This window comes from Capsicum annuum, chromosome 10 (genome assembly GCF_002878395.1).
Source record: "Capsicum annuum cultivar UCD-10X-F1 chromosome 10, UCD10Xv1.1, whole genome shotgun sequence".
NCBI classification, from domain to species: Eukaryota; Viridiplantae; Streptophyta; class Magnoliopsida; order Solanales; family Solanaceae; genus Capsicum; species Capsicum annuum.
In genome coordinates, this window is record NC_061120.1 from 183,900,742 (window position 1) to 183,912,411 (window position 11,670).

Here is an 11,670-nt window from a genome sequence, read left to right on the forward strand (position 1 = left end):
GGAAAACAAAGCCACACAACCCAGGTAAAGATTTTAAATGCATGCTAAACACGGATCCCTTTTGCGACAATTATATGTATGTATGGTTGTAATCACTATGGATGGTTTTACTTGGTTTTATAACTGACATTATTTTATCCTTATCCCGAGTTTATACTAGCGACCACTCGCTAACCCATTTACTGGCGGTTGAATACCCACGCTATGTAGGAACCAGCCGTTCTACTCTTCCTACATAGTGGTTGACTCGGGGATCAACATTTGAATTGAAGTGGTGAGCTTTCATCCGTTCGGAAGGCTCTATTTCATGTTATGGACATCTTTGGACACTTTGATTTTATTTTGGATATTGGTTTTGGCCATGGTTGGGGGCATGTCCTAACCGGATATTTTTACTCTTTTGGTTAGATGCTTTGTGTTACTTTTGAGGGTTGGTATGGACGGAATCGATATTGGTGTCGGCCTTGACATTGGAATAGGCTGATGGACTGACACCACATCGCAGGTGATAGCATCCAGGATGTTCCACTTGCATTAAGATTGACGGGCTTCAATGAAATCAAGAAGATGCTTATGATGGAAGAAGAGCCCAAGAACGAGTTCAAGAATTATGGAGAAGAATTAGCAAAGTGCTACACATATTTCATGATTCAAGTCCAAGCCCAAAAGGAAGAAGATTGAGCCCATATGGGTTGTGAGTAAATTTGGAAACTTTTTCTTATTTTCTTAGGAGAGAAGTTTTGGTATTATTTTTACATGTTTTCCTAGTCCTAGTAGGATTTTATTTATTATTTCCATAATAGTAGATCCTAATCCCATGCTATTTGGGATAGCTTTTTCCTAGTCATAGTTAGATTTGATAAAGGTAAATTTCAATCCCATGCTTTTGGGATAGTTTTTTTCTTATATATAGGGATGAATTTTATTATTTTCAATCAAACAATATTATTATTAATTAAAAGTTTCTCTTATTTACACCTTTGTGTGTGGCTACTTGAGATTTATCTTGCAACCCTATAAGAATGATTCTTTAGGAGGTAAGATTAATTCTTAATTTGATATCTTTGGTTTCTATTAAAGTTAATTAAAGAAGGTGATTAGTCTTATACTAATTATTGTCTTTAGTTTCTTTGAAATAGGGGTCTAGATCACTTTTGATCTAAGTTCTTGAATTGACTGTATTAATATCATAATTAGTTTTAATCTGCTAATTTTGAATACTAAGACCAAGTAGGGTTCTTAGCACTTAACCTCGAAATTGGGGATTTTATTCTCCAATTTTGCCTATCTTTAATTTTTTACCTTTAATCCTAGTATTTTCGCTTCCGCATTATTTTTTAGGTTATTAACGTAACTCGATTCTTATCAGCAGGATTTCTCACTGTTCCATCGTATTATATTTTGGGATTGATTATCATTATATGTTTTGGTATCCATTTGGTTATGTCCTGGTTAATGGCCTTTGGTTTAGCTTGGTCTGGTTGGACGGTTGGCTTGGTACGGTTGGACTCGGTTGGGTCGATCACGGTTGTGACCCTATCCCAAAGTCTTCATTAAAGCATTTACGCTATCTTGTTATATGCTCGAAATTCAGCCCATAAAAGACTGTATAAAGAGGTTGGGTTGGGTAACAGCGGGCGGTCCTCAGTCCTGGTTGGACTTGGGATGCCCATTACGTCTAGGCCCTGGTTCGGATCGTGACACTATATTGCTTCTATCAATTTTAATTCATTCAATTATTTAGTTGAATGCTAAAAAAGAATACCTGGCCGCCTAATATGTTGGATGTCCGCTGATTGATATAAAATCTCAAAGGCTAAAACAAAAAAATCTGTAAGCAAGAAAATTATAAGCTAAGTTAAATGATGAATAAACCATGAAATTGAAAACTGAAACAAAACTTTCGATGGAGAAAAAAATATATGATTAGCCTGAATTTTTTTTTTTATAAAAATTGAGAAAGCTACATAAAAACTTATTTTATTTGAGGTAGGTCTTTTAGCTAAATTTTTCTAGGTGCTAGTATATCTTATTTTTGGTGTTTTTTTTTTACCAAATCTATTTTAATTGGGAAAGGTGTTGTTGTTAAGATTTTGCCATAATTTTTGACGTGGAATTGTTGGTCCTATTTTAGTTAGGAAAGGTCTTTGTCAAATTTATTTGAACCTTAAAAAGTTAGCCGATTTTTTGTAAAGATTTTTATTTTTTATTATAATCAATATTTAATATTATAAAAATAATAAAAAAATAGTGAAAAGACGATTTTATCTAAAGCGGAGATTTTTAATGAATGACAAAAAATTCAAATAATATTTCTAAGGACCCTCACATTTTTAATATATTCCTAGTTTAACTGTACGTTCCTCGCACATGTAATGTTTAATTATTTAAAATTAAATGATTTTATCTGTTGCGAGGATTTTTAATGAAGTGCAAAAGTTTAAATCACTTTTCAAAGATTCTTTACACTTTAGCATAATAATGTAAACGGAAACATATATTTTAATGTGAGCATATGTATATTTTACCATCACAAGTTTCAAGTGGTTGATGAATTATCACCTTTTACATTTGTCATGTTGTAGCTCTTTCCCTTGTTGCTAGAGATTAAGAGAGACACATAAATTTGAACCATATTTGTAGTACGATTATTTTTCTCTTTTTTTTTTTCAATATGTAAAATCTTTCATTATTTTTAAAGTCAAATCTTTACAAAATTATTGATTACGTACTTAAAACTTTTAAAATTTTGGTACTTCTTAAATTTTTCTTGTTCTAACGCTTTTATATTTATTTCAAGATTTTTCAAATCTTTTTAAAATCAAATTTAGTTGATATATAATTCTTAAACTAATGAAAACATGTATTTAGTTGTCATTAATTCTGACGACTTTTAATAAGAAAAAGTTTTACCATAAATATATTTAATTAATTTTTAACTCTTAATCTATAATCTATATCTATAATATATTAAAAGTGTGAAATCCTTAAAAAAGTGATTTGAACTTTTTGTCCTTCATTAAAAGACTTTCTTTAGGCAAAATTGTCTTTTCATTATTTTTTAAATTTATTATTTAATTATTTTTTATTATATTAACTAGGTTTCCTAAAAATATATGAGACTCCCAAAATATATGATAGGATAATTAATTAATATTTTTCTTTCGACTAGACTTCCTAAAATATATGGGACTCCTAAAATATATAGTAGGAGAATTAATTAATATTTTACTTTCTACTGTTCAATTAGAAAAATACTCCTAAAATAGGACTATATTAAGAAAATACTTCTATAAATATTGAGATGTACGTTAAACTAGAGAACAAACCGGTTTGCCTATTGGGAGAATATGGTTGATTCTCATCTAACTTGATTCGATTGCATGTCTAGATTGGTGGATGCTTGATTTTCTTATCCTCAACCTCTCACTGTTTTTGTCAGCATAATATAATTTAACATGTGTGTGTATATATATATATACATATACATATATCTTCTTTGTTTTCATTTAAAATCATTCTTTAGGATCAAAATTTTCGCTCAGATAAGAATTAGTTGAATCAAAATCGAAGCTTTGTGATCACTAAGGTTAGATTTAATTGTATTATTTTGATATCTTTATTCTCTTATTGTTTTATTTTAATTTACAGATGCTAGATGGATATGGGTGAGCTTTGAATTATTTTTTTTAGGTAAATGTTAGGTTTAATTGTATTATCTTAATATCTCTATTAGTTTGTTAATTTGTGGTAGTTTACAATTGGTAGATGAATCTCGATCGGCTTTGAGAATTTTTTATGTGTAAAATTTAAGTTTAATTGTATTGTTTTGATATCACTTTTATTGTATTATTTTGTTGTAATTTACAAGTGATAGATAAATGTTGGTCGGCTTTGAGAATTTTTTTTTTAAATGTTAGGTTTAGTTGTATTATTTTGATATTTCTATTATCGTATTATTTTATTATTGTTTACAGGTGGTAGATGAGTGTCAGACGACTTTGAAAAAAAATTGTGTATAAAGATCAGATTTAATTGTATTATTTTGATGTCTTTATCATTGTATTATTTTGTTGCAATTTACAGATGGTAGATGAATGTCGATCGGCTTTTAAAAATATTTTTGATAAAAATTAGATTTAATAAATAAATTCTCCATTTTCACATACTCAAAAGATATTAAATTTAATTATTATATCCATCTTTATTATTTAAATAAATATACTATTTAGTGTAATGTTTGAACTCATTAAAGTGAGGTACACGCATAAAGCGCGTACACCTAAACTAGTATTAGTAAAACAGTAAAAAGACGATAATAAGAAAAGATTTTATCATAAATATATTTAAGTAATTTTTAACTCTTAAATATTAGAAAAATAGTGAAAAGACGATTTTGTCTAAAACAAAGATTTTTAATAAAGGAGAAAAATTTAAACGATATTTCTAAAACCCTTTACACTTTTAATATAGTATGGATATAGATAAATTAGATATAAATTATAATGTAGATTATGATATATTACTTATTTTCTATTGTGAGAAAAAAATAAGAAAATCAAGCAGAATATTATGTAATATATGGATAACCATGACTTGAAGTAATGGCCAAGTAATTTACTTGAGCTTCAAGTAGAAATAATAGTCAAGTATTTACTTGGGCCTCAAGAAGTGCTACCGCTTGTAGTCTTCCACGTAATATTGTATGTGTAGTGTGCCATTTATTTTTGACGATTTTTTTTTTTTTTTTAAGTTTTTTACTCAATGTTTGGGTAGGAAGTGAGCTACATGTAGGATTGGGGTCATTCAAACCCTCTTTGATAAAAAATTATAATATATATATGATTAAAATTATTTTTTATGTATATTTACTAGATGTCGAATCATCTTCAATTAGTTTGTATGTTCACTTGTGAACTCTTTGGTGAAAAATCATGGCTCCCCCACTATGTTTGAATATTCATATTGAAGCACTGATTAATTCAAAACACACGCACTGTAGAACTCATTTTTGGATTTTCTTTATATATCAGAGTTTGAATTCGAAATCGCTAATTAAGAATAGAACAATCCGCTCATCATATTGAAAAATATATATATATATATATATAGACCTTTGCCCACTTTGTAATATACAGACCGAAGATAGTTAATAAAGAAAATAACACTTCTTATTTTGGTTGCCCTTTTGGTACTTTAGTTTTTAGTCTTTAATTATTTAATACAGAAATGATTCATTGATTTGAGCTTATAAATAAAATATTTTTCTTCGAATTTAAATTCCAAATACAATTTGTAAGAATTTATGGGCCTATGATATCAGTATACTCGTACCTTTTTGCCCTTTACAAAAGCCCACATCTATTTTCATCGCCAATCGGATCATCGGATATCTCACAGCAATTCCGCCGCCACCGCCATCGCAATGGGTTCCGGCAACCGTAGCAGTAAGGGTAAGTCGGCGTCCAAATCCGGCAAATGCCGACGCCGATCTTCCGATGAATCCGCCTCAGACTCCGATTCAGTTTCTTGCACTGATTCCGGATCCGACTCGTCTCCGCCGACAAGCAGCCGTAGCCGTAGCCTTAGCCGCCGTTCAAGCGGAAGCAAAAGTCGAAGACCTAGAAATTACTCCGAGGAAGAGAGTAGTAGTTCCGACGAGCGAAATAAGAAGAAGAAGAAGAAAATTACTGAAGAAGAAATTGCTTTATACATGGCGAAGAAAGCACAGAAGAAAGCAGCGAAAGTAGCAAAGAAGTTGAAAACGCAGAAAGTTTCAGGTTACTCAAACGATTCAAATCCATTCGGAGATTCAAATTTAAATGAAAATTTCGTATGGCGGAAGAAAATCGAACGCGATGTTACTCGCGGCGTGCCGCTGGATACATTCTCAATGAAGGCAGAGAAACAACGGCAACGAGAACGTATGGCGGAAATCGAAAAGGTGAAAAAACGGAGAGAAGAAAGAGCGATTGAAAAAGCACAAAGGGAAGAAGAATTACAAATGCTTGCTCGAGAACGAGCTCGGGCGGAGTTTCAGGATTGGGAAAAGAAGGAAGAGGAGTTTCATTTCGATCAGAGTAAAGTTCGTACTGAAATTCGGCTTCGTCAAGGTCGTGTTAAGCCTATTGATGTGCTTATTAAGCAATTAGAACCTTCTGGAGATTTCGACGTGGAGATTGATGAGCCTTATGTGGTGTTTAGGGGTTTAGGTATAAAGGAAATGAAGGAACTTCAGGAAGATATTAAATTGCATATTGATTTGGATAGGGAAACGCCGTTGCATATACAGTACTGGGAGGCGCTTTTGGTGGTTTGTAATTGGGAATTGGCGGAAGCTAGGAAGAGAGAAGCAATGGATAAAGCGCGAGTGCGTGGAGAGGAATTACCGCCTGAGTTGGCTGTGGAAGAGAGGGGTTTGCATTCGAGTATTGAGACGGATGTTAAGTCGTTGCTGCAGGGGAAAGGTTATGGTGAGTTGGAAGCATTGCAGTCGCAAATTGAGTCGCAGATGCGGTCTGGTACTGCTAAAGTGGTGGAGTATTGGGAAGCTATTCTTAAACGGCTTCAGATTTACAAGGCGAAGGCTTGTTTGAGGGAAATTCATGCGAAAATGTTGCGTAAACATCTTGAGCATCTTGAGAAACCATTGGAGAGTCGTGATGTAGAGGTGGAAGAGACATTGAAGACTGATGAGGAAGACGTGGATCGTGAGCTAAATGATGCTCAAGCCATGTCTCCGGAACCTTTCTTGAATGAGGAGGTGAAGGAGAACGAGGTGGAGGAGGCGGAGGAAGATGATGATGATGAAGATGTGGGTTCTTATTCGCCTGTGTTAATGCACGGGGATGATAAAGAAGAAGCAGTTGATCCTGAAGAGGACAGGGCAATACTCGAGAGGAAACGTATGGCTGTTTTGGAAGAGAGACGTGCCCAAGATAAGATTTTGCCACCAACTCCTGCGGAAGACAACTTTGAGAAGAAAGCTTTCAAGACTATGGGAGCAATGGAGGAAGGGGATGCAGTGTTTGGATCAAACGACGAAATTAATCTTGATTCACAGGTGTACTGGTGGCACGACAAGTATAGGCCAAGGAAGCCGAAGTATTTCAATCGTGTTCATACTGGTTATGAATGGAACAAGTATAATCAAACTCATTATGATCATGACAATCCACCTCCAAAGATTGTGCAGGGATACAAATTCAATATCTTTTATCCTGATCTTGTTGACAAAGCAAGAGCTCCAACTTATGTCATAGAGAAGGATGGAGATAGTGCTGATACTTGCATCATAAAATTCCATGCTGGCCCTCCTTATGAGGATATAGCTTTCCGAATTGTTAACAGAGAATGGGAGTACTCTCATAAAAAGGGGTTCAAGTGCATATTCGACCGAGGGATTCTGCATTTGTACTTTAACTTCAAACGTTACAGATACCGTCGTTGAAGAGGTTTCCGAAGCACATGGTTTGTTGCAAAGTTCAGCATTTTATTATTTTCTTGTTTATGTATTTGCTACGCCAAGCTTGTATGTGATGTTCATTCATGAATGAAGAATTTTGAGAACTTGCTATAAAGTGTGATACAGATCTGAGAGCTCTTCTGATTAACTTATGCTAATTGCTGAAGTGAACTGTTGGCTGACAAGCTTAAGGTTAGCCTTTTCAGTCTTCCTTGTATTCGTTTGCGTAGTAACTTACAGTAAACAAATGATTCCATTTCCTCCAATAGTTTGAGCTGCAGCCTGGTAAATCAAGAGAGATATGAATGTCTTGCTTGAGATGAACCTTCAGAATTTACAATTGCTTAGACCCCTTTTTATTTTTGGCACTGGAGTGTTTAAAAATTAGGTGTTTGTAATGTGGTGAATCATATTGAGTTAATATATTTGCACAGCACATATGTTGCACTTCTTTTGTTCTCTTTTGATGAATAATTGGTGTCACAGCTTCCCAGGCTTCCACCAATTAGTTGAGGTTTGTGCTATATATAGTGTGGTATTTTGTATTTCCATCCACTCAACAAGTTTCAGCCATGGCTTAATTTTCAAAGCTGTCTCTTTAATTTAGACCACACGATTGGATTAACATCACATCTTCCATCACCATTGACTGATATTTTTCTAGTACATTATGTTTCTACTCATTTAAATATTTGGATATTTGATGTCAAGAAAAGAAAAGAGAAAACAATTTTTTCGTTTGCTTAAAATGGAATATTGGGGAAATCATTTAGATGTCAGGTGATAGCTTTTCTGTTTTTTGCTAACTGGGGCACTTTTATTGATGGAAAGGAACATGATTACATAGTAGTAAAGGAACTAACTAAAGTACATAGTATCAGGTCTGAAAAACGTAAAAGATAATATGTTGAATGAAACTCGTGCTCTCAGTCCCTGTTTAGTTCAGCCTAAGCACATAGTATTAGGACTGGGAAACGTAAAAGATTAACTAATATATTAAGGAACTGAATGTGTGGTCTCAGTCCCTGTTAAGTCTAGTTTAAGTTGCATCATAGTACAAGTAGGTGGTGTATCAAAAAGGACGAGATACTAGTAATCTTTCAGTAGCCATTATTTTGTCGTAGTTTGCCAAAAGCCACGCCATTGCTTTTCTGTAGATGTGGCTGAGAACTGGATCAGAGTCTGAGAAGTACCTGTGAATCAGTTGCGATGAGTTGTGAAAAGCTAAGCTCAGACCAAGTAACAGTGCAAGTAGTTTTGCTTGTAGAATTGAAGTGTGGTAGAGTGGTTAGCATATCTAAAAATCCAGGCTGCTGTGGTGTCTCTGGATACGTCACCCGCATCACCAAGTTGTGTAGTCCGTCAAAAGCTCCATTGATGTTTAGTTTATTGTAGCCTGGTGGTGAAGCATTCTGATTACTTTAATGAAAGTGTGTTTGGGGAGATGAAGGGGATTGATGGCTAGATGATTGTCTTCGAGCACCTGATTGATGAGATGTCGAAGTGAAACAAGATGTGTGATTGCGTTAAAGTGGTTATTTCGGTTGATCCATAGATGTCAAAGGATAAAAGGAATAAGATTGGCTTTCTAACTGTGAGGTGATGGATTAATATGGGCTGGTTATTGGAGCAAAACTGTTTTGAGTGAGAGTAGGGTAGAGGTGGGAGGAAAAAGATCAAAGTAATCCCAGGTTTGTTTTGCTGGGGGACAATGACGGAAGATGTGCAGTTGATCGTCCGTGTGGTAGCCACCTAATTTTCATAATTGACAGAAGATGCTGGTATAATTTGTCAGTAATAGAGTTAAGCATTTGTAGGAAGACTTTGACGGAGGAGTAGCCACATAAAGTGTTCTAATTTGTTAGACGTTGGTAGTTGCCAAGCCCAGTATATGGGTGAAGGTTGAGTTTTGGGTAATACTGCTTCAAGCGTGGAGGGCGTATGTCGAAGATTCAGAAAAATAGCCATCACTGGTAGGGTGCCAGTATGGTTGATCAGTAGATTGAATTGTGTGGAATATAAGTAGTTAAAATAAGTTGTAGGATAGCTAATAGTTTGATAAAGGAAATGGCATCCAGATTCCAAGCACATTTGGATATTATGCTGGCAAGGGTGTGTGGGGTTTTCTTGTTTAGTTAGAGGACCATGTATAAGTTGGCGGTGGGTAGTGTGAGGGTGTATCCAGGGGTCAGTCTAGAGATGGATTATCGAGCCGTTAGGAATATCCCATCCTATTCCTAAGTTGCAGACTTCTTGACCCTTGATAATACTTTTCCATAAGTAGGAGTCGGCAGGTTTGAAAATGAAGGGTAGCTAGTTGTGATATTTGTGATCAAGAGAAGAAAATACATAGTGAAACACAACTTTTTCACCTGCTTAAATAAGAAATGTCCCTATTTCATTTAAAATGATATTTCGTTGAGTATGAAATTTAACAGTGTCTTTCTTTGATACTATAAAAAGTAATAATCAAACTTCTTACCTTAAAAAGAAAATCATTTAGCTGTTACGTGATAACTGGTTGTGATATTTGATCAAGATAAGAGAACAATGGAGTATAGTATAGTACAACTTTTCCGTCTGCTTAAATAAGAACATACTGCCTTTAGCTATCTCATTCTACATGACTATTATTTGAGTGAACATGAAATTTGAGAGCGAATTTCCTTTTAGCACGTACCAAAATCTGAACTTGTGGTTTTAAACTTGACACGACTCTAATATTGAGATAGCACTTGCCTGTCATTTTGCAGAAGATAAGCTGCAGCAAGAAATGGCTTGGGCAGTACGACTTGACTGATAGCAAAGGCAGAGTGACCATGATGGGGAAGACGGGCACATGAAGAACTAACTCATTGATCGGCTCCATAAGGTGAAAACACAGATGAGTTAGTAATGCACGCGCCCTGCTTCTCCATCTTGCTCAACCCTCACCTTTTCCTTGTTCAAGATAATTGTTGTTTGATGTTTCAATTGTTGGCTCTGGAGTGCATCCGAGTCCTACATTTATAGTTGATGAGAAAAAGTTTTAAGTGCTATATGATGTTCTTAAATGTTGTCACTATGGAAAAAAACATAGGACCCTCATAAAGGATTGGAATGCAAGAAACTTCTGTCTAAACATAGGACCACTCATAGGCACTATATATACATATATATATATATACATATATATATATATATACATATATATATATATACATATATATATATATATACATATATATATATATATATAGATTTACCTTTTGCGTAGTGAAATTGAATACTCTAGTGATCAATTCGAGTTTTTTACCTAATAGTACCCGCTAAACAAGATTATGAACACTTCTAGGTTATTGCAATTAGTAGTAAATATAATTGAGCAAGACAGAGAAATTACCATGCTGAAATAAGTTTGGTGCACTAAGCTCCTACCCATTATAGGCGGGGCCCAGAGAAAGGCCGATCAGATAAGATCTTATGTACATAGTCCTACCATATAAAATATCTTCTAATTGAAGACTTGATCATGCTTTTCTTGTCAAAGGGTCCATTCTGGTTGTCATTTTCATCTTTCATGTTGGAATGTGAGTTGATATGGAAGAACTTATTGTGAAAGCAATTATTTTAATCGTATCCAAAAGAGGGCCAGGAGATCTGGTATATGAAGTAGTACTGTCCATCTCTCTTGTCATCAATGACCATTATAGGCCAGGGTTGCGCCATTACTCTGGTTACAGATTCGGCAAAATCTAGTAGCTTAAGTTCAAAAAGTTCATTTAATATGTATAGATAATTTAGCGAGTATCCAATAAGTAAAAAATATTTATAATTTATAAACTTTTATTTTGTCTTTTTCTGGACCATTTTTGTTGTGCGCCAGGGGTTTATTGGAAATAACCTTTTTACCTCATCTCACTCTATAAACTCTACCCTTAACGGATGCCACTTTGTGGGAGTAAGTACACCCAAGCGGGAGTCAGTATACTAGGTATGTTGTTGAAAGTTATAAGCTAAAAATCTTAATTCTGCATCTGTCCTCTGCCATCTACATTCCTTTCTCTTTTATGATTAATAATGGGCTATATATTTGCCACAGAACATGCATCTTCCTAAAATGTCATATTCTAAGTTGTTATTGTCCAAATCTCACTGCATTTATTTGCAAGAGTCACCTCAAAAAGGAAGGTAAGAATGTTTTTACGGATCTAGAGTGGCGGGAT

General features: G+C 34.3%; 1 protein-coding gene and 1 long non-coding RNA gene across 2 annotated transcripts; one reads left to right on the forward strand and one right to left on the reverse strand.

Annotated features, from left to right (window-relative positions):
- Positions 1-5,089: 5,089 nt before the first annotated feature.
- On the forward strand, positions 5,090-7,580 carry LOC107843425 (cactin). The gene has a single exon (XM_016687720.2). It carries the CDS (start codon positions 5,426-5,428, stop codon positions 7,448-7,450), a length of 2,025 nt encoding a protein of 674 aa, XP_016543206.1. The 5' UTR covers positions 5,090-5,425; the 3' UTR covers positions 7,451-7,580.
- Positions 7,581-8,260: 680 nt separating this feature from the next.
- Positions 8,261-10,636, reverse strand: LOC124888160. The gene is made up of 2 exons (XR_007046273.1): positions 9,948-10,636; positions 8,261-8,658 (listed from the first exon to the last, which is right to left on the reverse strand). It is a non-coding gene; the product is annotated as an uncharacterized LOC124888160 (long non-coding RNA).
- Between the last annotated feature and the right edge of the window lie 1,034 nt (positions 10,637-11,670).